Below are 26,731 nucleotides of genomic sequence, written 5' to 3'. Positions count from 1 at the left end.
ATGCCACCCTTTTCCGACTGAGGACCATAGTCTCGGATTTGGAGGTGCTGATTCTCATCCCAGCCGCTTCACACTCTGCTGCGAATCGCTCCAGTGAGAGCATGGCTTGATGAAGCCAACGGAACCACATCATCTGCAAAGAGCAGAGATGGAATACTGAGGCCACTGAACCGGACACCCTCTACACCTCGGCTGCGCCTAGAAATTCTGTCCATAAAGGTTATGAACAAAATCGGCGACAAAGATCAGCCTTGGCGGAGTCCAACTTTTCACCGGAAATGAATCCGACTTATTGCCGGCAATGCAGACCAAACTCTGACAGCGGTCGTACAGGGACCGAACAGCCGGTATCAGGGGGGTCGGTACCCCATACGGTTGGGCGAACTCCCATGCACCCTCAAGGATCCTGCCCAGGGTGTAGAGCTGGTCCACTGTTCCACGGCCAGGACGAAAACCACATTGCTCCTCCTCCTGTCCAATACCCCTGAGTAGACCTTACCAGGGAGGCCGAGGAGTGTGATCCCTCTACAGTTGGAACACACCCTCTTGTAACCCTTCTTGAAAAGGGGGACCACCATCCCAGTCTACCAATCCAGAGCCACTGTCCCTGATGTCTCAGTCCTTTCAATATTCTGTACATGTCATTCTGTGCGATCCACGTTTGACCCTTGTGCGAGTTCACCTCTTGTGCCGTGCAGGCATTTTCCTGTCCCTTTAAGAAGCTTCGTGCTTCTGACAAATGACTGCAGTGTCAAATTGCTACCGGGCATATCGCGGCTCGTGGGAATTTGTCGTGAAGTCTGATTTCATGAAGTGGATGGGATGAAATTCCTGTGATCCTTTCGGTCGTGCATTTTGCTTCCGTGTGCACGCTGCAGCAGATGAGCTGCAGACCTCTCCGTGTGGAGTGTCCCTTCACCCCTCTCTCTCTCTCTCTCTCTCTCTCTCTCTCTCTCGCTCTCGCTCTCTCTCTCTCTCTCTCTCTCTCTCTCTCTCTCTCTCTCCTCTCTCTCTCTCTCTCTCTCTCTCCAATGCGGCAGATATGTAATGTGATGCACGCGCTTTCACGTGGAGACGGACCACTATGAAATGTGATTTATATCGCAGGATGTGAAGAGGATTTGGGGATTATTTTAGGCAAACTGAAACAAAATTGTGATTCTCTGGTAAGTGGAGTGATTACTATTTTTTTTTTTAGGGTTAACTGCAAACTAGATTTGGTTAACATATTCTGTTATCGGATATATTTGAAGTTTCATAGGGCCCCTTGCCATTTAAATAACGATGTCGCTTGCCCCTGTACTACTGAAATTATCGTAGTTGTTGAACTATTTGATCATTTCACTGTGTCAATCTGTGTGACGAACGTTCCAAACTTGACCTATGCTTCATGCAGCCCATATTAGCCATGTCATGACTGAAAATCCCACAAATCAACAGTAGGAGAGATCCTTTCTTCTCGGTTGTTGTGTACAGTATTGTGTTATTTCAAGTTACAATTTGTCATATTTAAAAGAGGCAAAAATCCGAGAACACATACTTTCTAATTAAGATATCCATTTAAATTATTTTGAATCCCGGATTTGCATTAATCTGGTATAAATGGTGTATTAAAATGAAAAAAACCCCTGCAATTATGATTTTTTTTAACGGTTTGCTTTCAAATTTAAATGACTGATGAAATAGTACTTTCGCAACAGTCGGCGACTTGACTAGAATTAGCAGGGAAGCCTCTTGACTACGTAACACTCTTTGTTCAAAAAAAATTACCCACTAAAACCAATTTTTGTCAACAAAATACAGTACTAATAGCGGGTTAAGACGAATTTCGACGAGCAGACGTCTACATGTGAGCACTAGAAAATTTTTATATTTATTTTGGGGAAATGACCTAGTTATGCCACTGCGCATGCGCTCAGCATCACCCACCGTTGGTTTTACCGACCTAAAAAACAAAAAAGTGAGACCAGTGTGTCGTGCGAAAAGAAGGGTTTTCTTGATCCTGATTATATCCATTTCAACATTACACACACACGAAAACAAAGGAAATTTCGTTGTTTTGTTTAGTTTTTTTCATTTTTCCGGACGAGGCGGAAGTTGGTGGGCTCGAACCATCTCGCTCCATGCCCACGGCTGAGTGGGTTAATTCATTTTTATTCTTAGAACATTGCCTTGGAAGGAGTCGCTATTGTGATCTCAGGAAGAAAAAAAAAAACTATGCCAGTCGCTGTTATCGCTGCTGCAGCAAGCGGGCTTTCCCGGAACACGTCGTGACGGATAACGGACAACTATTTCAGGGCACCGTTGTCGGCGCGCGTTGGCCGGACACAAGTGAGTGATAATGAGATAGCCGGATCACGCTGCGTGCAAGCAACATAACCATCAAAATTCGGTGGTACACTGTGCACAAGAACACCTTTTAGCTCTTCCATCGTGACAGACTACTTCAATTTATATTGCTTTTGTGGAACTCTATTCCCGAATCAGCATGTGTGTAAAGAATGAAGGTACACGTAAACACAAGAGACAAGCGTTTTCATGGAAGTAACGGCGGCGTTGTTGTTTGTGCCGCAGCCCGGATGGAGTATTCATACGCGGAGACGAGAACATAGTCCCTCGAAGGCGGCAACAGCAGCGAGATGGCCGACAACAGTCCGCACCTGTGGTAAGTTCACGGCACGAGAAATGATGCGGGAGAAAATGCGCAAATAATATAGGAGCAGCGCGTTGACAGCGCTCCGAAACCCCTTACAGGGAATTCAATGTCGGTCCTGTTCATTAATGGATACGAAGCGAACCTTTGGACCCGCGGCTTTGAACGTGAACCCCTTTTTTGTCCGCTGGACTTTCCTCTGGCCTTTCTTTCAGTTCTTGTGACTGCAGACTGCCCCACCCACCCACGCAAGGCACACCACCCAGCTGCTTGGGTCCCATTCTGCTGAATAAGCTAAATGTTATTATGTTTGTCCTCATGGTGGGCGAAGATTCTCTTCTCTTCATAGAAATAAATATGACCGTGACCTTTAATTCGCATCACTCCGTTCAATGCATTGATAGTGAACACATCACAATCGGTGAGGTTACCAATGTGCAGTTACAGTTGATTGTTAGGTTTTATGGTGCAGAAGCACTACTTGTGAGGAATAGGGGTCGTCCCCAACTGCAAATAGGGAAGATCTGTAAATAATTTACAATCATTTATAATTGCAAGGCAAACGTGTAAGTTTTAACCCCTCCAAAATCACCACTGAAGTACCACCAATGACCATTTTCGTTGTTTGTTCCCCGACACCCCCCAAAAAATCTGTGCGAGTTTGTGTTTAACTACCACTATCGTTCCACTCACACACATTTGAAAAATGTGCGGGTGTGGTCAGTCATGCTCGCATATAAAGTTGTGGGTGTGATTAGGGATGGAATCTCAAGACCTTAAAATAACTCACAGGGTTAATGTAACATAATTGCAAATTAAAAATAAAATAAACACATAACTAAAATAGAACCAAACTCAGAAATGATCATTTCTAATTTCAACTGATATAAAACGGTATTTAAAATGTTTCATCAATAAAAAGTCTTGATCTGACAAACTTTATCTGAAGAAAAGTTAAATGCACTGGCCTGTCAAGGAATAAACACGAACGGTCTATACCCGGAATGTTTTGAAAATGCTGAAAGTTTAGTTCAACATAATCGGCGTTAGTGGTAACAAGCTTGCGATACATTGTAACAAACGTTCCTGTCGGCAATTGTGATGTATTGTTTGGGGGGGGGGGTGGTGTGCACGTGCGCATCGCTGCGACTGCCGTGAATAGGAGGCCGGCTTGCTAGAACGCACCTTTATGTGCATGCACTCGATGTATTGGCCACACCTGAATCAAGCGACGAGGTGGATGATTCCGGAGGACGTCTTTTTTGGGCGGGGGTGGGGGGTGGTGTCGCCATCACACTTCCTTGCGATCGACGCAATGAGCACCCCTGCTGTAACTGAATTTCCTTTGACATGGCTCATGATGTTGATGACTTTCGACGTAATGCGCTCGCAGTACGTGAAGCAGCTCTGAACATTCGCTTTCGGCCTAAGTTCCGTACATGCTCAGTACGGTTTACTTGCATTTCCTGTTTCCGGGTGAAGACTGATTGTTTAGGAGCAGGCTTGTTTAGTTAACAACCTTTATAAAATAAACACATAGATTAATGTCAAGACTACATAAAATAAGCAACGTCTTTCAATATCTATTTTTTTCTACTCGTAACCAATTTTACACGCGTGATTTTTCATGCTCGACTGTGCACTCGTCGCTCTGGTCAAATGTGAGTGACGGACGTTATCAATCTGTCTAAATTACAGATGCGACATAGAAATCTCACAAACTGAGTATTGTACACCATTTTGCCTCTTTTGCTTCAAGACATGTTTAAAGAATAATCACATCTGTACAAAGTGACCTAATTCTTCATGATCAAAGACTTATTATGCCCGTCCCTAATATAGGAAGTCTGTATACAAAGATAATTTTGATCCACATTCGGGGGGAAAAAAAAACATCCAAGTGCAACACGGATCTGATCAGGAAAAAAACATTAACGCCATAATTACATTGGGAATCCAGTAATAAGTATGAGTTAGAGAATCGTCTTTCATGTGCCATGTTGTATGGCCCTGGGGAAGGTAGAATGAATCAGTCACGTTATTTTCTTCGTAAAGGCTTCAGCTGGATACAAACATCGAAAGGCAATTGATGGTCAAGAGATGGACTCAAGTCAGCTGCTTGTTCTATAAACAAAATTTGGTGACATTTTGTTTCTTGTTGCGCCACATCTCCCTTTGATTAACAACGGCAATAAACCTTTCTGATCCTGGCAATTGCTGGGTATTACGCTTAAACATGGATCTGATTTTCATAAATTCTTTGTTTCAAGGTTGCCGAGGGTGAACGTGCATCACGACTACTTTGGCCTGAGGTCCTACCGGGTCTCTCCTTTGACGTCGCTAGGGGATGTGAAGCAGTTCATCTATGAAGACACAAACCTGCCGGTCAGAGAGCAGCGACTCATTCACAATGGCAAAATGGTACGTTGTACTTGCGTATAAATATGTACCTACTAGCTCGAACCGCGCATTAAAAGTGCGAGGGGCAAGGTTGAAGTTTTATCGGTATCCGTTAGGAGTGGGAGCACATCGATCGACGCGTTCGACCTCGACCTTTACTGCGATTCGAAATTTGAATCACAGATAAACACTGCGGCAACATCACAGCTTACAATTATGGCCAAAACAATAATCAGGATTATTTTGATCAATATTGTAATCATGATTTTTAAACGGGCGGCACGGCTGGTCAGCTGGAAAGCGTTGGACTCACAGTTCTGAGATCCCGGGTTCGATCCCGGCTGCGCCTGTGTGGAGTTTGCATTTTCTCCCCGTCCCTGCGTGGGATTCCTCCGGGTACTCCGGTTTCCTCCCACATCCCAAAATCATGCAACATTAATTGGACTCTAAATTGCCCCTAGGTGTGATTGTGAGTGCAGCTGTTTGTCTCTATGTGGCCTTTGACAGCTGGGACAGGCGCCAGCACTCCCCAGTGACCCTTGTGAGGATAAGCGGCTAAGAAAATTGATAGATGGGTGGATTATTAAACGTGATTATTCCTCATGTTAGAGAAATACCTGTGTTTTTCTTCCACTATTTTTCCACAAACAATATGTCACAAAATATGACTAACAAAATATCAAATATTAATATGCCACAGTGCAAAATCTTGAAATAAGAATAAATGATCATTCCACAAAAAAAAAAAAAAAAATCTACTCCAAGTGCTAAGTGAATAATTCTGCTTTGTGAAATCACGAATTGCAACTTAATGGAAGCAAATAGCGTTAATACATAAATTGCGGCTGTAAGCACCGACTTTTCATTTGAAACCCCTCGCCATCAATATGACGAATTTTCAATGATGGGTGCATTTCTCGGGCCACCTTCAAAATAAAAGATCCTATAGCTTAATACATTCGATGCCATTGGAAACTTTCATTTTGAAGTTGGCCACAGAATGTGGTGCCGGCTCTTAATAAAGTCTTAACCACGCAGTCGCCGCCTTTGTCACTGCCTGACTGGCTCGTGTCCATTGCTACTAATGAAGCACATGCCTGCATTTTAAATATGAAAAAAAAAAAAAAAATCTCAGACGATCAGGCTCATTTCATCGTTAGCAACCAAAATCACAATCACAAAAAATTTGATTGTGCACCTTTTGTGAATTGTTGTTGTCAGTGCAAGATCCCTTTTTATTATTATTTTTAAGTAGCTCATGATGAACATTTAGAACATATTTTCTTTTGCTCAATTCAAAGAAAGCCAATATAATACCCTCCTTTTCTCCCGTTCGGTATGCATACCTCAGTTAGCCAGGATAGCCTCCATGCCTCCCGCGACCCTTGTGAGGATAATGGGCTTGGAAAATGGAACCGTAGTTTGTTTGTCTTTGTTTTTCTCCTCTTGGAAAACGTCATATGACCGGTTTATTTTGAGTACTGCGCTGTGGTTTTGTCACATTGTACTGGAAGAGACTCCTAAGAAATGGAGAGCTGATCTCTCTTCCTGTAATTGAAGATAAACGCCAGCAGCAGAAAAAAATCCCACTTAAAGTGTTTGACTCTGGAACTACAGGATAAAGTTCAAGATACTCATTTACACTATTGACTGTGCAGAAATAATCACATAAAGTGTATGCCATTTGTCAGTAGTGTACAACAAAACAATTGCTTTGAAAATGTATTTTACTTCATACATGTCAGTAACATATCTGAGGTGGGTTTTGGTTGTCTTAGCATGTTTCTTGACCATGACTGGGAGCTGACCTCCCGTTTGGAGTCCCAGTTGAGTGAAAGTGGCAGGTGGTGGCCAGTGGTCTACACCCCCCCTCCCATGATCTCATACGGAAAAATTAGCTGCGGGCCACTCCTACATACTACTAATACTACACACCGCAAGGTCACGACCCTGCACTTTACGCAAGAATTTTACACTCACTGACCACATCATTAGGTACACCCTAGCCTCTGTATATTGCAATGCTATTGAAATATGAGTAGAACATACTGGATATTAATAACGCATTTATTAACATTTATTACATCCATCCTTTTTCCAAGCCGCTTACCCTCACAAGGGTCATGTTGTTACATTACTAGGTTCTTGATTCCGGTCATGAAAACAGTCCGTTATTATCTTTGTGAAGTCTGAATTTTTAAGTTTTTTTCTTTTTTTTTATTAGACCTTAATGTGTTGTACAAGTGGTGTGTGTCATATTAGTTGACTACAACTGTGAGTGTTCATCCACAGAAGTCAGATCAGTGTTGATGATTTTGTTTCTTGGACAAATAAAGGTACTGTAAGTACAGCCAGTGTCGTGCCGTTATGCCGTCTTAATACAAATTGATTACGCTGTCAGTTATTCCGTCCTTCTCTAGGCTGATTGATGATCGTGGTTCGGACATGATGAGGATGATGACTGAGAGGGACTGCACAGTTGGCCAATCTCTTAATGTATAAGAACGGCTGAGTACACTGGGTTAGACGTTCACCTTGGAAAATGAGCACAAATGTAATAAGGTTATCACATCTCATTAAGAGTCTACGGTCATGAAATGCATGATTTTTAGGATGTTATTAATGGGGAAAAAAAGGGCACACATGATTTTGACGTCTATGGCTTTTTGTCACTCCCGCCATGGAAATCCTCTCGAGGGATTTCTTTTCGAGAAGAAGCAGGAAGTGACGTTAGTAGCAGACGCTCACTCGAGCGGTCTCGTCTGTTTCTACTAGTTTTACCTGCTGGAAAGTAGCTCTTTGTTCATTTGTGTTAGCCAAAATGCCGGCTCGTTGTATTTCTGGATATTGTTCGAACATCCTTCACTTCATACTTTTCAAAAAGACCCGGTTTGTCGTGAAAAATGGATTGCAAGGGTGCAAAGAACGAGAGCTTCGCGGGTTCCAAATGACAGGTGGGTGTGTATACAGCTATTAAAAAAAATCAATAATTTGGGGAGGGTGGGGCCGTAATCCTCTTAGAAAGTAACAAAAGATCCACGTACGTAAGTGAGGGGTGCTAAATGTGTCTATGTACCCGTTTCCGCCGAGTGTGACTTCGGCGGAGGAGGCCCCGACCTTGCTGAACATGGCTTCGGCCAGGCTGGCACATACATACTGTCTGGGAGTCTGTTGTTATTTAGAAGTGATCCGCATGTCATCTAAACATGGCTCGAAACGATAGGGTAATATTGCCCCGGTCACTTCACTCGATTGTGAGATGTTCTGTTCTTCGAAAAGAGCTTCCGTGTCCCATAGTAGGTGGCACTGCGTGTTTTCAATGGTGAATGTCCCCGCGTGATGTCATGGACAGACGTTGCAGGCAATATGGCTACCACTTGGTTGTCGAATGAGACTTCCGCAACTTTGCACATGGATGACACGCTCTACGTTCATATTTATTTTTTCATATGGACAGTGAAGTGAATAATATTATAAGTATTTTTCATTACAATACCTATATTACAGTGTTTATAGGCATGACACTTGACCTTTAAGATGATTTCTTTTGACTTTCAGGAGTAGTTTGATAAGAGGAGTTGGCTATGAAACAGTACATGGCCATAGTAATGTTCTCTCTGTTTTAGTCATGTCACTTTCTATTTGTTTTGTTGGTTGATGCACATTTATTTAATTGACTTTTTTTTGTTTGTTTTTTATGACTAGTCATTGACGTAAAACTTGTGTGTACATCTGTTCTTGATAGCCAGATGATAGCATGGAGATTGGTATCCTGGTACCCACAGGAAGTCCTGAAGTATCTATCACTCTGGAGGGAAAAGGCCTCAAAGGTGGAGGTAACGATAAAGCCGCCCATGTGGTTTTGGAAGTCTGACTTGCTGTCGTGAATGGTGACAATTACGCCAGCGTGTTTTTTGACAGGAAGATTTGGGCAAACTACGCCGCCACTGGTTGAATTTCTCAAAGATATCCTGAGGAGGTACCCTGAAGGTGGACAGATTTTGAAAGTAAGTTACATTAAAAAGGCCGGGGAAAACCCAGTTTTTGGAAATAATGCAATACCTCATGCCGTGCTTTAAAGGAGCTCATTCAAAATGCTGAGGACGCTGGAGCCAGCGAAGTCAAGTTCATGTACGATGAAACGGAGTATGGGCTGGAGTCGTTGTGGTCACCGGACATGGCTGAGCATCAAGGTTTGTCCTAACAAGTCAGACAGCGCTGGTAACCACAGAGACCTTTGTAAGATGTTGTAACTCATGTTTTCTGATGTCATGTATTTTTGAGAATCAGCTGTTCCTTCTTACCTCTATCCTGAGAGATTTAGGACAGAAATAGTTCACAATTAAGTTCTCGATGCCCAGTAAAGTACAATACAACAACACTGTCAAATGGAATGCTACCGTAATTCCCGGCCTACAGAGCGCATCTTGTTATAAGCCTCACCCAGTACATTTGTAAAGGAATTACCATTTGGTACATACATAGGCCGCAGCCGTGTAAAAGCCGCAAGTGCCCACGGTAAAAGTCACTTCCTTGGCACATTTATTCCACCAGTCTCACTCTTACCTTTTCCGCTCAAGTGCCCCCTTGTGGCCGTTAGAAAAAAATGCACAAATTAGCCCCATCACCGCATAAACCGCAGGGTTGAAAGCGTGTGATAAAAGTTGTGGCAATATTGGCTGGAAATTACGGTACTAACTGTTGCAATTCCAACACCGTAGTCTGCAATTAAAATATCTTAGTCATTTCAAATGCATTGTGATGGTGTTAAGTCACACTTTTCCCAGACAAATTCGTCAGTTGTCGTAAATTTACGACTTTGGAAGTATTCCACTGCATTATTTTAATGCAGTACCATCATGGATTTCCAGGTACAGCGCTGTATGTCTACAATGATGCTGTGTTTACTGTGGAGGACTGGAATGGGATTCAGGAGATAGCCAGGAGCAGGAAGAGAGATGACCCACTGAAAGTTGGACGATTTGGGATTGGATTCAATTCAGTCTACCATATTTCAGGTTGTTGTCTTGGAAAAAAAATGTCGTTATCTCCAGCTATCTTAATCCAACACAGTACTCCCAGTCAATTTTTCATGTAAAATACTAAAGTATTTCTAAGATACTCAACAGTTGCTTGTGATGTGCAATATATTCATTGTATACCGATCTCTTTGTTTAGATGTCCCCAGTATATTCAGCGGAGAACAGATTGCAATGCTGGACCCTCACCAGACCCTGTTTGGAGTGAACGAGTCGGGACACTGTTGGAACTTGAAAACGGACATAAAAGAGATCACTGAATTGTCGGACCAATTTGCCCCGTATACCGGAATATTTGGAAACTGTGAGAAAACCTTCGAGGACGGCTGCTTCCCTGGTACACTGTTCCGCTTCCCGCTCCGGATGAAACCCTCCCATCTCAGTAGCAACCTTTACAACAAAGAAAAGGTTTTGGAACTGTTTGAGTCATTCAAATCTGACGCAGACACTGTGTTGCTCTTCCTGAAGTGCGTCCAAAAGATCTCTTTGCACGTTCGTGAATCAGATGGCACGGAGCGGATGTTGTTTCAGGTTTCAGCTCGAGAAAAGACTGATGATAAACTTGAAAGAACAAACTCGTTGGACACTCTGGCGGAGGCAGTTGACAACTACAGCAACCATGTTCCTAGCTCCACGCTCACCTGCGTCACTTACCAGGTCAGCATAGAGACTCAGGATAAAACCAAGAAAGAATCTCAGAGGATGAAGTGGCTTGTGTGTAATGGAGTTGGTGGTAGAGGAATGTGTGCTGAGTTGGACTCTCTTGCAGATGACTTAAAGTTCATGCCTACCATTGGCATCGCCCTACCTCTGGCTCCAACGGACAGAGAAGATGAAGGGGCCGCCTCTGGTTTCTCAGGACGAGCGTTTTGCTTCCTTCCCCTCCCCCCAGGTGAGGAAGGTGAGACAGGTCTTCCCGTACACATTAGTGGGTTCTTTGGACTCACAGACAACCGGAGGAGTATCAAGTGGCGGGACGTGGACCAGTGGAGGGATCCAGCTGCCTTATGGAATGAGCTACTTATAATCACAGTCATCCCTCAGGCTTATTTATTCCTCCTCACTGAGGTTATCAAAAGGGTACAGACAAAAATGGACCAAAACTTTCCATTAATCCCTCGAGCGACTTATGCGGCCTGGCCAGACCCAAACCTGGTCAAATCCAGGTGGAAACCCATACTACAGCCCCTCTTTCAAGACCTCCTACAGCACCCTGTCTTCTATTCCCTCAGTGAAAGCTGGGTCAGCCTGGACCAAGCTGTGTTCTCAGAGCTCGATATAGACAAAGACATTTCACAGACAGTCATTAACTACCTTCAAAGCTCAGGGATGCAGGTAGTACTGGTGCCTAAAACGGTAGACTCGGTCTTGGTGGCCTACGCCCCAGAAGTGAGAAAGATTACACCAGCCTTGCTACGGCAGGTTGTCAGGAAGTCCAAATGCAAAGGGTCCTTAGAGGACAAGCTGCTGCTACTAGAGTTTGTGCTGAGTGATTCCAATTACAGCGACCTAATAGGACTAGAGCTCCTGCCCCTCCAAGATGGAACATTTGCCACATTTTCATCCTCTGTCACAGAAAAGGATTGTGTTTACATTACATCTGCAGAGTACCCCAGGTAACGATTGCGTGAAACTGTGCTTTGTAGCAATTACCATCACAGAGTACAGTGATAACTTGACTTACAAGTGCCAGCTAACTACAACAGCTGACTAAAAAGTTGAGAAAGCAAGCTTTTTGTCAATTCAGATATGAATCAATCAAATTACCGCAATTCCCAATACACAGAACGAGTTTAACGCTAGCGCCCCACTCACGCTAGCGCCGCATTTCTGCATAAACCGCAGGGTTGAAAGCGTGTGAAAAAAGTCGCGGGTTGTTGGCCAGAAATTACAGTATGTCTGTGTAGTTCTTTTCATACATCAAAAATGCACCTCAGAATACTTCAGAGATTAAATTAGACAATTAAAATAGAAGGAAAGAAAGATCTGGTGTCTTTTGAGGGGCTGGGACCGATTATTGGCATTTTATTTATTTTCAACTAGGAAATGATTTTATATTTTAACTTGTAAATTGAATTGCGATCTTGGTCTTGGCATGACGTAAGCTTCTCAATCAAGGTATCACTGTGGATGGTTCACCTCCATCCGCTCTTAAAATATGGTAGGCTTAACATTTAAAACACAAGCAATATCTTGTGATTAATGAGTAATATTGGCTTTGTCATCAGGTGTCTGTACCCAGGGCTTGAGGGTCGGTTCATTCTGGAAACTATCAAACCTTCAGTTGAGGAGAGACTTAAGGAAGCAGCTAAAAGCAGAGGTAATGTAATATGTGGTTTATTTGACTCAAATAAATCTTCCGTTAGTCGTTTTTTGCCACACTATGACATGAAAGTCTATTTTATAAATTATTCATGCAAATAAAATGGAGGAGACACAAGTATAATTAATTTCACAGTTCCGAAATTTGTCACTACAGTTCAGCGGTATCTTTGGGGGTGCTCAGGTATGTAGAGATTTCATTTGTCAAACGTTAACCCAAGTACTACTAACTACTAACACAAACTATTGCATGGTTGAAAATGAGCTCTAACTGAACTTTGAGATCTCAACAGAGACCAAACCAGGTCTTGTGCTAAAATTCTGTAGTAGATAAGTAAACATATTTTAATCCTGAGAAAACACTAACAAATGTCTCCATTTTGGTTGTTGAATGATTGAAACTATTAAGTGATGAGCTTGAAATGTGACAACGTCTGGCAGTTACGCCTTGATACGACAGCGTAAAATTGAACAGTTTTTCCTTTGCAATTTAAACAGGAAGACCCTGTACTCAACTGCAAATGTTGAACCCTGACCGCTCGGCACGACTCATCAAGGAGATCCTAACAACAACTTGGCCAAACAGAGACTTCATCATACAATGGGAACCTGGAAACCGAGAACTGAAGCATCCAACTGTTTCTTGGCTGAAGATGATTTGGAAGCATCTCTACATACATTTTTCCGATGACCTAAGTAGTTTTGACGATATGCCTTTGATTCCGTTTGTGCCACTTGACGAATGCGTGGAAAAAGGTCAACTTTTACGCCTCAAATGTCCATCGCCCATCATTCTCCTTGATGAGAATGAAGCACAGCTCTCTGAATGCCTTCTTGAAGTTATGGAAAAGCTTGGTGCTGTGGTAATGAAGAACCAGGATTCATGTTTGCTGCATCCCCAGCTCAAAAATTACATCAACCCCTGCTCTCCTGGAATATTGCTGCGAATTATGGACAGATTGTCAATGCAGCGTTTAGTTAGCCAAGTCTCATCTTTCTCTGTCCAAGAGAGGATTACTCTGAGAAACTTTCTAGCTGGATTGTCTGATGTCACAGAAAAGGAAAGGCATACCTTGCTTGAGCTTTCCATCTTTGAGAGAATTGGGACGTGTGCTGAAGGTGCATCAGCGTTTACATCACTGAGAGGAGCCAGAGCTTTGCATCACAGAGCAAAGTACCCACCAGATGTCAAGTTATCTCTGTGCCTGACGGACTGCCAGGACGAGGAGTCAATGCGCCTCATCAAGAAGCTAAAAGTAGTACAGTTGAAAACAACTGAGTGTTTCAAAATTATCATCCATGATATTCAGACTGGATTCTACACACCGGACGAAATAACCAAAATCATGCTTTGGGCACTTAAACATTTGGCCTTTCTAAAGAATGAAAACCCATCTGTTATTGGATGGCTTTCTGCACTTAAATTTATTGAACTGGCTTCTGGAAAGTTAGTGACAGCCTCCGAACTCTTTGATCCAGATCTGGAGATTCTGCAGGATTTGTTTTACAAGGAAGAGGAAACCCGGTTTCCCACGAGTACATTTACCTCATCACCTGATATACTTCATGCACTACGGCAGTTGGGGCTACGAAATGAAGTACAGCTCAGCGAAAAAGATGTTCTTCAAGTGGCAAAGAAAATAGCGGATTTGCAAAGTCACCAGGATCCCGAGTGGGAATTCATCATCGAGAAGGCGAAAACACTTCTGCAGATTCTCAACAAACAAACCAAATTGGTGAAATCGGCAGATACCCAGGCATCTTTGTTGAAACTCAATTGGGTACCTGTCTGCAAAGAAAGGCCTCCTACCTACCCCAAATCCCTTGCTTGGATTGGAGATACTCTCAGTCTCAGCTCATTGTCTGAGATGTGTAACATATCTCATGCTGTGCTTGTGGGATCTTCAGTTGCCCTGGTTGAACACACCTCCGCCGGGATGAAGAAAGCACTGAAACTAACTATAGAGCCGCAGGTAGATCAGGTGTTGCAGCATCTAAAAGCAGTGAATGACTGGCATAAATCCCAAGCCTTCACAACAGAGGATTGGTATCAGTTCCAGCAGATCCTTTTTGAGATCTATGGCTTCATGCAAGCTCATCTTGAGGGGGCCAGAGAAGCAATGGCGTCATTGCCTTTTGATTGGGTCTGGACAGGGAAGACGTTCTCATCTCCTGGCCAAACTGTGCTGAAACCTCTGTCCAATTTAGACCTACAGCCGTATCTGTACTCTCTTCCAAAAACAATGAGAAAGTTTCACAAGCTTTTCAAGTTTTGTGGTTCACTCGAAGAGGTTAGCCCGAACCATGTGCTCAAAGTAATAACCACCATCCAGAAAAGAAGCGAAGGTGAGGTCACCAAGGAGGAAAGCAAGCACGATATACTGCTTTTAATCAACATCCTGAGGTGGCTCTATAATAATCAAATACATGTTGAAAGTGACATGCATGTTCCTATTCTTTGTTACAAGGATCCAAGCAAATTAGCGATGAGGCCCATTCATGAATGCACTTATTGTGACATCAAAGTAGACGATTTGAATGACCTACTTGATGACGCGTCGGAGCCTATTGTCTTAGTACATGACGACATCCCCATGAAAACTGCAGAGTGGCTAAAAGTGCCTTGTTTGAGCACCAGGTTGATAAACCCGGAGAATCTCGGTTTTGAACAATCAGGCCAACGCGAACCTCTCACGGTTCGAATAAAGAACATCCTGGAGGAATATCCGTCCGTAGCGGACATTTTTAAAGAGCTGCTTCAGAATGCGGATGACGCAAGTGCAACGGAGTGTAGTTTTCTTATTGACATGAGAAAAAACACAGACATTCGAGATAATCTCCTTGACCCGGGCATGATGGCGTGCCACGGACCGTCTTTGTGGTCTTTCAACAACTCGGTCTTCACAGATGCAGACTTCCTGAACATTACTAGGCTAGGTGGATCAGTGAAGAGATGTGAGGCAGACAAAGTTGGCAAGTTTGGCTTGGGCTTCAACTCAGTTTATCACATAAGTGACATCCCAATTATAATGAGCAGGGAGTTCATGATTATCTTTGATCCAAATATCAATCACATTAGCAAGCACATCAGGGACAAGTCGAATCCAGGTATCAAAATCAACTGGAGCAAACAACAGAGACGATTAAGGAAATTCCCAAACCAGTTCAAACCTTTTATCAATGTCTTCAATTGCCAACTTCCTCTTTCCCAGGATTTACCATACAAATACGATGGGACATTATTCAGGCTCCCGTTCAGAACCGAGCAGGAGGCCTCAGTGAGTGAAATTAGTAGTTTGTACTACAACACCACGGATATCTACTCCCTTGTTGATGAGTTCAGTATATGTGGCCATCGGTTCATTCTGTTCACCCAGCATGTTGGTTGTATGGTCCTAAAATACCTAAAATACGAAGAATCAAATCCAGCCGGAGCTCAAGATGTTGTCACCATAAACAAAAGTGTTTGGTCATCGAAAGCCTCATATGGACCCCTGAGTATCCTGAAATCTGCAGCTAGGGTAATGAAGAAGGTAGCAAGCACTAATAAAGTGCCCTCTGATATTCCCAAGTCGGGTTGCATCATTCGTGTTATACTGGAAGAGTTTCATAATGTCTTCAAACGTATCGTTGATCTCCACTCCCCACTGTTCAGAGGCTCAGAGGAAGATCCAAACCAGTACTTTGAATTGGCTGCAAAAGGGATTCAGACAAGAAGGTTGACGGATGAAATGCCCCAAAAGGCAGTTGAGGTCACCAACTGGCTCATTTGCTCATGCATGGATGGAACCGAGGCGCTCAAATTTTCGCTGAGTGATAGTGGGAAAAGGCTTGGACTTGTGCCTTGTGGGGGAGTGGCTGTTTTACTCACAGAAGAGGAGAACAGGAAGTGGACTGTGAGGTCAAATGCCACCCCAATTGGAGAGGTGTTCTGCTATTTACCTCTCAGAATCAAAACAGGCTTACCAGTCCACATTAACGGCTGCTTCGCTGTGACTTCCAACCGCAAAGAGATCTGGAAGACGGACACCAAAGGAAGGTGGAATTCTACTTTCATGAGGCATGTCATTGTTCAGGCCTATTTAGCGGCACTCACAATGCTTCGTCTGATGGCCGAAAATGGGGAGCTGCTTGACTACAGCTATTACGCGACATGGCCTGATCCAAGTCAGGTTCACGATGACTTCACTTTAGTCAGTCAAGGGCTCTACCAAGAAATTGCCAAAGGAGGTGATGGAGAGCAGGCAAAGTTTTTTTCTGATGGCACAACCTGGGTGTCAATCAAACATGTCAGATTTCTGGATGATGCCTTACTCTGTAAACCAGACATCGGTCCTGCTGCTTTCAAGATTTTCTTGAAATATCTCAAAAAGAGTGGCTCACAAAACCTTTGCGCCGTTGAACTTCCTGATTGGGTGAAGGAAGGATTTGAGGACGCTGGATGTAAAAGAACGTTAATGGAAAACACCCTAACAGAGAAGGAGTTCTTTGCGGATGTCTTTTTACCGCATATCGAGGAAATTGAAAAAGAACTTCGAAATCCGCTAATGCAATATGTTTTGAATGATAAAATGGAGATATTCGCACCAATTCTCAGAGTAACTCCTTGTATCCCCTGCTCTGGTCCCAACAAGGAATTAGTTTTACCCTCCCGACTCATTCACCCAGAAGGACGAGTTGCCAGGCTCTACAACACTGATGATGGGAGGTTTCCCGCGGGAACTACTCAAGACTACCTAAACCCGGTATGCTTAGTCAAGCTTCTGCAGTTGGGCATGGTGAAGGATGATCTGTCTTGGGAAGATTTGATTGAACGGGCTGAATCAGTTGCTGCTTTGAATGAAAGTGATCATGGAGCTGCATGCTTTCGCAGCAGTGTACTGCTCAGCCTCATTGATGAGAAACTGAAGATGAGAGACCTAGGATCACCTGAGCTGATAGAAAAGCTACGAGACATAAAGTTCCTCCCATTTCTAACAAGACCTGCAGGGTTCTCACTACCATGGCACGGTAATAGCTTCCCCCCAACAACAATGTTCTCCGCAAGAGAGATTTTCACAACTGAGCATCAGGACATTGTATGCCTGATGAAGACGGTATTGAATGAGAACTCCCCATCTTTCAAAGGTTGCGGTGCAATGTCACTGGCTGTGAAAGACTTCCTCGGTCTAATAAAGAAACCCTCGGTTGAACTGGTGATTAGTCAACTCAAGAAACTATCTCAGGCATTTGATGGTGTAACTCTGTATCAGGAAAACATAACAAATGCCTGTTACAAGTATCTGTATGAGGAAATGCTTCAGTGCGAGAAAGCAAAACAGAAATTAACCTGTGAACTAAAAACGTTTAACTCTATTTTGGTAGAGAACACCTATGTGAATCCTTCCAATGTTGCATTCCACCTGAATTTTGACGCAGCCCCACACCTTTACCAGTTACCTAATAAGTACAGGAACAGCTGTCGTGAACTCTTTGAAAATGTTAGCGTGCAGCCCAGCTTCACAGTTGATGACTTTTCATCAGTACTTGAAGTTATGAAGGAAGAGTGTGGGCGAAGGCCTCTCACTGAAGAAAACTTCCAGCTGTGCCGCAGAATCATTAGTGAGGGAATATGGAGCTTGATACGTGATAAAACTCGAGAATTCTGCCAAGCCAATTATGGTGCAATTCTTTTACCAGACTCTAATCTGACGCTCCAGCCATCAAAATCCCTGTGCTACAACGACTGTCCTTGGATCAAAGTCCGAGATTGCTCTGTGAAATACTGCCATGGCGACATTCCAAGAGAGGTTGCCGTGAAACTAGGAGCAGTCCCCAAACGTCACAAAGCCTTGGAGAGGTATGCGTCAAATGTTTGTTTCACTGCGCCCGGAAGTGAGTTTGGCCAAAAAGAGAAGCTCACGAGTCGGATCAAAAGCATCCTGGATGCATATCCGTCTGAGAAAGAGATGCTGAAAGAGCTGCTTCAAAATGCAGATGATGCCAAAGCTACTGAAATTTACTTTGTCTTTGATCCCAGAACACACCCCACAGAGAGAATATTTGACGACAAATGGATTCCGATGCAAGGCCCTGCACTTTGTGTGTACAACAATCAGCCTTTCACTGAAGATGATATCCGAGGAATACAAAACCTCGGGAGAGGAACAAAAGAGGCAAATCCAGGAAAAACTGGCCAGTACGGCATAGGATTTAACTCTGTCTATCATATCACTGATTGCCCCTCGTTCATCTCGAACAATGACATTCTGTGCATATTTGATCCACATGCACATTACGCACCCGGGGCAACATCTGTGAGTCCCGGAAGAATGTTCAGAGACTTGGACTCTGACTTCAGATCACAGTTTTCTGACGTTCTTAATCTGTATTTGGGAGCTCATTTTAAATTAGAGCGCAGCACAATGTTCAGATTCCCCATCCGTTCCACAAATATGGCAAAGATATCGGAGATCAGCTCCATCCCGGCATCAGACCGAATGGTGCAAAACCTCCTGGAAAAGTTAAAAAACGATGGCGCGGAGCTTCTGATGTTCCTGAACCACATGGAGAAAATTTCCATTTGTGAAGTCAACAATGAAACCGGAGAACTGAAAGTGCTCTACTCTGTAATTGCTAAAATAACCGATAGCGATCGCTTAAAACGCAAACAGTTCCACGCGTCTGTCATTGACAGTGTGACCAAAAAGAAGCCGCTCGCTGGTATTCCAGTGCAACAGATAACCTACACAATGGACATAGAGGACACAGAAGGTAATTTGACTACATGGATGATCTGCAATCGTTCTGGCTTCCCAAACATTGACCTTGTCTCGAAAATTGTGATATCAGCTCACAAGAACGAGGACATAACGCTGTTTCCCCGTGGAGGAGTGGCTGCATGTGTGAGCCACAACTACAAAAAACCCCACAGAGCGTTCTGTTTTCTGCCACTTTCCCTTGAAACCGGCCTCCCCTTTCACGTCAATGGGCATTTTGCACTGGACTCGGCACGAAGAAATCTGTGGCGAGATGACAACGGAGTTGGGGTGAGGAGTGATTGGAATAATAACTTGATGATGTCGCTGATAGCACCCGCTTGCGTGGAACTGCTGATTCAGATCAAACGACGATGCTTCCCAGGTCCTGATCCAACTCTAACTGTGCTGCAAGGAACGCCCCTTCACGTCGCAAAAGACATTCTGAAAAAGTTTTTGTTTTTCTTCCCAGTTAACAGAATTGACATCCAGCCAGATTGGTACTGCCTGGTCAAAGCCGTGTACAGCTGTATCCATACGGAGATGAAGCGCCTTCTGCCCGTAGTCAGAGCGCCGCAAATGGACAACTCCGATATGCACTCTGTCATATACATCTCATGGGCGACCACGTCCGCCGTTACGAAGGGTCGAGCCTTCTTTGACAATCTTCTCCAAGATGAACTTCAGACCCTGAAAAACACAGAGTACAACATCACCTCCAGAAAGTCCGTAGCTGAAAATGTTTACAGACTGAAAACCTTGCTTCTTGACATAGGTTTCAACCTGGTTCACAGTTGTGACGAGACTGCAAACCTCTACTTATGTTTGGAAGACGCAGGGATGTCGGTGAGTTACGTCACACCGACAGAAGTCCGCAACTTCCTTCACACTTTCTCATCCCCAGATACCACCTGTCACGTCGGTAAGCTTCCTTGTCGCCTTCAGCAGTCAAACTACAAACATCTTCATAATTTGAAGCTTCTTGTAGATTACTGCTTCAAAGATATTGAGGTGGATGAAGCCATGATCGAAGGCCTACCTTTGTTGCTTTCAATGGACAATATTATTCAAGCCTTTGATTCCAAGAGACTGAAATTTCTAACGTCGCACCATGAGCTGATTCCATCAAGAAAGGAGATGTTCATGAATACACTGTATCTCAAATACAGCGGTGTCTTGTTGAAGGTGGGTCTCGCAAAGATATTTGACATCGGCAGCTTCAGCGACCTTCTGGGATCTGTTGTTCCAAGAGAGTACCGAACAAAGATTCCCGTCAAATGGAGAGAAACCTTCGGAAGCGAATCCTGGCTAAAGAGCGTGTGGAACTTCATTAGTGAGAACACCGCTCTCAAAGAGGAGCAACAGGATACCAAACCAACTTTTGACACAGTCATTGACATCCTGAAAGACTGGGCATTAGTACCTGGCATCAAATTCATGGCGAGGGAAAAGCTAGTTGTTCCTGAGTATGACATGCTTTTACCCCTGAGTTTAATGGGCATCGCCATATTTCCACATGGCCAAAATGACAAAATATTCTACACCCTCTTGAAAGCAGGGTGCATTCAACTTGCCGTGAACAAAATCTGCGTCAAAGAAAATCCAATCCTCCCTTTTCTGTCACAACATACAGCAAACATTGAAAAGCCGTCAAGTGTTCTGAAAGCGCTCGAGTACATGATTCAGACGTCTACGTTCAAGGCAGGAAGCCTCACTGATAAGGACTTTGAGGCCATTCTCTTGTACTTCACCTGCAACCTAGTGAGTCTTACACAACACGACGCACAGAGTCTAAAACTACTGCCGTGCTTCAAATCCATAAGCGGGAGATGTATCAGCATTTCAAATTACGGGTCCACTTACGTGCTCTCGAAAAACATCCCAACTGCAGACGTAGAAAAGTGGGCCCACACAACCACTTTTGCATTTCTTGCCGATAGCCCACAGTTGAGAGAGCTGCACGCGTTCCTTGGCTGCATGCCGATCGATGACATACAAATCTACCTACATCATCTCCTGCCAAAGTTTGAAACGCTTACCTACAATGCCAAAGCTGAACACGTTGTCTATTTAAAGGATAGACTACTGTCCATGGAAGAGTCATGTGAGATGAGGCATCATCTGTTTGAGAAATTGGAAGGGTTGACGTTCATTTACGACTACACAAACAGACTCAGGCCAGCCAAGTTTTTCTTTGACGAAACAGTGAAGGTGTTTGAAGTCATGCTGCCCGCAAAGTCGTTTATACCGAATGATTTCTTTAGGAAAGTCGAGCAAGTGTCAAAGCCCAAGAACGGAACCTTGTCGCTCACCTCGTGGACCACCTTCCTGAGGAAAATTGGTTTGAAACATGAAGTATCCCAGCAGCAAGTTCTTCAGTTTGCAAAGGAGGTCAGCATCAAATCGCAAACCGAGAGCTGGACCAAAGACAAAGTACAAAACATCATTGATGTTCTCCTGAATCACATTTTCAAAGAACGGGTGGACTTGTTTCAAGGTACTTTTCTAAAGGAGCTCTCCTTGATTCCATTCCTTTGTCCTGAGAGAGCTCCCAAAGATTTGCTCAAGGTTCACTCACAATACCAAGAGATGAGTGGAACCCTTCCTCTCATCCGTTTCTCGGGCTCTCAAGTCAATCCCAAATTCAAGCAAACAGATGTAATCCCCTTGCTCTGGACAGCTTGCCCCATTTTGCCTGAAAAAGCTACCCCTTCAAGCATAAAGGAGCAGGAGGGGAGCACGCTAACCGGGCAAGAGCAGCTTGATCAGGTCCTCGCCGTATTAGGTGTCAATTTGGACCCGCCGTTGGAAAAAGTCATTTGTAACTGCAAGAATGTTTGCAACACATCCAGTCCAGACGATGAAATGGTCAAAACAAGGAACAAAGTTTTGAGGTCCACTTATGAGTTTTTAAATGCGGATAAAAGGGATTTTCGCTATCAGCTTCGTGGGGTGGCTTTTGTCATGGTGGAGGATGGGTTTAAGTTGCTGAAACCCGAAGAAGTTGTGATTAATCTGGACAACGAATCTGACTTTAAGCCGTACTTGTACAAATTACCGCTGGACCTAGGCACCTTCCATCAACTATTTAAACTTTTAGGCACAGAGGACGTCGTGTCAACCAAACAATATGTTGAGGTGCTGTGTCGGATCTACAGAAGTTCCGAAGGCAAGCAGCTTGACCCGAATGAAATGAGAACGGTGAAAAGGGCCGTTTCCGGATTGTTCAAGGCTCTTCATAATGAGCCCGGGGAAATCCGAAAAGATCTGGAAAGTCTCCGAGATCTGATCTTTTACCTGCCGAGTCATGATGGAAGATTAGCTAAATCCAGCACTTTGGTCTATGATGACGCCCCGCTCTACAAGAGTAGGATTCAGGGTAACGTCGGCGTTCAGATGCTCGTGGACCTGAGCCAGTGCTATCTAGGCAAAGACCACACGTTCCATACAAAGTTAATTATGCTGCTTCCTCAAAATCTGAGGCCAAAACTACTAAGCAGCATTCTTGAAGAGCAACTGGATGAAGATTCGCCCAAAGTGTGCCAGTTCGGACCTCTGTGTTCACTTCAGGGTCGCCTTCAGCTGTTGCTCTCTTCTGAGCAGTTCATCACAGGACTGATCCGAATAATGAAGCACGAGAATGACAACGCGTACCTCGTCAATGAGGAGAAAGCGATACGGCTTTGCAAGGCACTTTGCGAAGGACTGAAAGTCTCTTGCTTTCAGAAACTCCAGACGACCCTGAGAGTCAAAGGGTGTACGCCCATCCCACAGAGCCGCAGCGAAACCCTTGCCTTCCTCAAGAGGTACGGCACCGCCGTCATTCACCTCTACATCCAGCATTCAGACAGCAAAGACATAAATTTCCTCCTAGCTCTGGCCATGACGCTAAAGTCTGCTACGGACAATCTGATTTCGGACACCTCTTATCTAATTGCCATGTTGGGCTGTAATGACATCTACAGAATCGCAGAGAAGCTGGACAACCTCGGGGTAAAGTATGACTCCACAGAGCCGTCCAAACTTGAGCTGCCCCTCCCAGGAACACCAATACCTCCCGAGATACATCACACGCTCCTGATGGACCCAATGAATGTGTTCTACCCCGGAGAATATGTGGGTTATCTGGTTGATTCTGAAGGAGGAGATATATATGGGTCCTATCATCCCACCTACACATATGCAATCATAGTTCAGGAAGTGGAACGGGAAGGCGAGGAAAATGCAACTTTCCTGGGAAAGTGTTTCCAGATCGACATCGGTTACAGCGAGTACAAAATAGTTAGTTCCCTTGACTTGTACAAATTCTCACGACAAGACGAAAGTGCCAACGCGCGGGAAAGCAGTACTCCCTCGACCCCTACGAGTCCATTCAGTCGCACGTCAGGCCAGCAAATGGCCCATCCGCTTTTTGCTAGCAGAGACAATCAGAGACCTCCCGCTCAGAAACAGTCCCCCAAAAAAATCAAGCTTAATGCGCTGCCGGAGATCCTGAAAGAAGTCACCTCAGTCGTGGAGCAAGCTTGGAAACTTCCCGAAACCGAGAGAAAGAAAATACTGCGGCGTTTATATCTCAAGTGGCACCCGGACAAAAATGCGGAGAATCTGGACATTGCAACGGAGGTCTTTAAGCATTTACAGAATGAGATCAACAGAATGGAGAAACAGTTTTTAGTTGACCAGCAGAACACAGACAGAGCATCCAGGAGACCTTTCTCGACGTCCTCCGCTCGCTTCCAATCAGAGAAATTCTCCTTCCAAAGGTTTTATTCGTCGTGGAACCAGGAAGCGACAAGTCACAAGTCGGAGAGGCGAGAGTCCAGGGGAGATTACACAAGCCACGCAGGTTCTTCGCACACCCACCGCTTTTTCGTGCCGCCGACTTTTAAGACGGTCGGAAACCCCGTGGAAGCTCGCAGGTGGTTGAGACAAGCCCGCGCCAACTACTCCGCGGCTCGCAACGACCTCCACAAAAATGCCAACGAGTGGGTCTGCTTCAAGTGCTACCTGGCCACGAAGCTGGCCCTCATCGCCGCGGACTACGCCGTCCGGGGAAAGTCGGACAAAGACGTGAAGCCGACGGCGCTGGCGCAAAAGGTGGAGGAGTACAACGCTCACTTGTCGGGACTCGCCAGCGATGTTCAGATTCTGGAAGGCTACGGCGTGGACAGTCTGAGGACTCGTTACCCCGATCTCCTGCCCTTTCCGCAGATCCCCAATGACCGATTCACGTCGGAGGTCGCGATGAGAGTGATGGAATGTACGGCCAGGATTATCATCAAGCTTGAAAATTTTGTACAGCAAAAAATGTAAAAGTGTTATTCCGATGTGCACTGATGACCACTGGATGTGTGCAATACGGCTCGCGGTGACCTTTGCATTTGTCTACGGCGTGTGAATTTGTGTACGGATCAGGCTGCCGCGATGCACATTTGTTGTAAGAAATGTGCGTTTATTGTACATACTGTATGATTGCCTCAGCAATATGTTTTGTTTACCAAAGTTCCCGACGTTTAGTTTTCTTAAAATGCTGCTTTTACTTTATATTTTTTACTAAATTATATTTCTATGTTATTGCCACAGAAACAAGAATGTAAAAGATCCACTCAAACTGGAAGAAAAAACAAAACAGGTCATCTCTACGTACGAAATATTGTTATGCAATGTCTGTTATGTTTATTTTTGTATTTTGTATTGTTTATGGACGAAGCACCTTTTTATATATTTATTGTCTCGCACTTGTCTCGTCATCTTGGAACAATTCACTGTGAAATTAATTAATTTTAATTTTTTGGGGGGTCTTTTGTTGGTTATATCATTTTGCCTTAGCAATGTCTAATACAGAAATGTTGCATAAAGATCTTGTGACTATCAATCATCTCTACGTGGTTAAGTTAACTGTTTTAAACGAAGCAGATGCTTATACGGTTCATAAAAACCTGACGTAGAAAATATCTTACTGAAAATGCAGAACTTGAGACATTCTGCTCACAACTTGTTCAGGTTTTTGTAGTTTTACGGATTAGGCTTTGTACAACAGCATCTTTTAATGGTTGTGGTGGTTTTAATGGTTTCTTCGCACGTCAGCCACACTGGAAACTGCTTTGAAAATGTAATGTGTGTTGATTTATGACCTGATACTTGAGGAGACGCCGCAGAGGAAACTTCCCTGAATTAAAATGCAGTTGTCGCCAAATTCCAAAACGTGCCATCGAAAGGCCCGATAAGTTCTTCTTCAAACTTCTTAACGCCTTGAATTGTTTGGCAATTGCAGCATTTGACCCCAGAACATGCTTGTGATCTTTTACTTTTGTTGTTACTTTTTTTTTAATTTGTTGTCATTATCAATTTCTTCATTGATTGGCTTTGAGAATCCATGGTTCTGCTCTCTCTGGTGAGACTTTTGTTGCCCTTTTCTGCTGAAATGACCAACTGTTTCTTCCCTGAAAATCACGAGTACGAGTACAGCACTCGGCATTCCACCATCTGTACCGTTTGTTGTAATAGTAATGTCCACTAGAGAGCAGCAGTGAGCAGCAACAATGGACAAATGAAGTTGACTTTTCATTGCATTATTTGGTCATACTTTTGGGTAAAACCATCCACCCATCCATCTTCTGAGCCGCTTATCCTCACGAGGGTCACGGGAGCGCCGGAGCCAATCCCAGCTGTCATCGGGCAGGAGGCGGGGTACACCCTGAGCTGGTCGCCAGCCAATCACAGGCCACATCGAGACAAACAGCCGCACTCACAATCTCACCTAGGGGCAATTTGGAGTGTCCAATTAATGTTGCCATGTTTTTGGGATGTGCGAGGAAACCGGAGTGCCTGGAGGGACCCCAAATCCATAAGATTTAGCTGCCATGCCACTGTCTAAAACCAATATCAGATAAAATGCAGACACTACATGTACAGAAAACCTCAACCATCCGTCTCCAATAACCACCTAGCTCATTGGGGAGAGCGTTGGTTTGGTAAAACCAGGAGTTGTGAGTTCGAATCTCACTGAGGCCTCCACTCCCCGAAAGGGATTGCGTCAGGAAAGGCATCCGGTGTAAAAACTGTGCGAAACAAATACGAGCATTTCACTGTGGCGACCCCTAACGGGACAACCCGAAAGAAACGTACTTACTATCCATTTGTCTTCAAAATTTTCAAGAAAAAAAAAAAAAGTAGCATGACACTTACTGGATGTTGCATATTGATAAATAGCCACTCACGCGTTTACCAAAATTACCAAAAATTTCAGAATTAACTGCAAGTGGGTCACAAAGTGTGAGGGCTAACGTGTGCTGTATATTGTTTATGTCATTACAAAACAAAAAATAAACAATGACATCATCTTACAGCACAAATGATTTTTTTATTTTCTTCTGGGGTGGGGGATCTACTTTTTCAAAATTAAATTAAAAGTTGAACCATAAACGTTTTTTTTTTTTTTTTTTTTTACACAATTTCCACTAGACGTAAAGATATCAAAATAGCCGCCCTGTCATTCGTTTAAAATCTAACACTTGTTATTTAGCATTTGAGACAGTGATATTTATAAAGCCGACGGCAATATTAGGTCCGCCCGCATC

The 26,731-nt window shown here is 44.0% G+C and overlaps 2 protein-coding genes across 6 annotated transcripts in view; one reads left to right on the top strand and one right to left on the bottom strand.

Moving 5' to 3' along the window:
- The first annotated feature begins 1,048 nt into the window (after positions 1-1,048).
- sacs (sacsin molecular chaperone) lies at positions 1,049-26,708 on the top strand. 4 transcript variants are annotated; one of them, XM_061828213.1, is made up of 11 exons: positions 1,049-1,166; positions 2,575-2,665; positions 4,924-5,074; positions 8,799-8,889; positions 8,975-9,060; positions 9,135-9,246; positions 9,925-10,071; positions 10,232-11,708; positions 12,321-12,412; positions 12,572-12,598; positions 12,913-26,708. In XM_061828213.1, the coding sequence occupies exons 2-11, from the start codon at positions 2,640-2,642 to the stop codon at positions 24,462-24,464; spliced, it is 13,761 nt and encodes a 4,586-aa protein (XP_061684197.1). In that variant the 5' UTR covers positions 1,049-1,166; positions 2,575-2,639; the 3' UTR covers positions 24,465-26,708. The 4 variants fall into 4 exon arrangements, with proteins under 4 accessions (XP_061684197.1, XP_061684196.1, XP_061684199.1 ...); XM_061828212.1 differs by lacking the exon at positions 1,049-1,166 and adding an exon at positions 2,114-2,331; XM_061828214.1 differs by lacking the exon at positions 1,049-1,166 and adding an exon at positions 2,342-2,507.
- sgcg (sarcoglycan, gamma) overlaps positions 6,270-26,731 on the bottom strand; it is a 35,077-nt gene continuing 14,615 nt past the window's right edge. The window contains exon 10 of one of the 2 annotated variants that reach the window (XM_061828221.1): positions 6,270-7,587. In XM_061828221.1, coding sequence (XP_061684205.1) covers positions 7,576-7,587 — 12 coding nt within the window. In that variant the 3' untranslated portion in view covers positions 6,270-7,575. Of the gene's footprint in view, positions 7,588-9,121; positions 9,254-26,731 lie in introns of those variants that run through there. The other variant, XM_061828220.1, reaches the window with a different exon arrangement.

The sequence above is a fragment of the Syngnathoides biaculeatus genome, chromosome 8 (assembly GCF_019802595.1).
Source record: "Syngnathoides biaculeatus isolate LvHL_M chromosome 8, ASM1980259v1, whole genome shotgun sequence".
In the NCBI taxonomy this organism is placed as follows: Eukaryota; Metazoa; Chordata; class Actinopteri; order Syngnathiformes; family Syngnathidae; genus Syngnathoides; species Syngnathoides biaculeatus.
The sequence above is the reverse complement of the archived record's forward strand: the minus strand, read 5'-3'. Positions and strand labels throughout refer to the sequence as shown.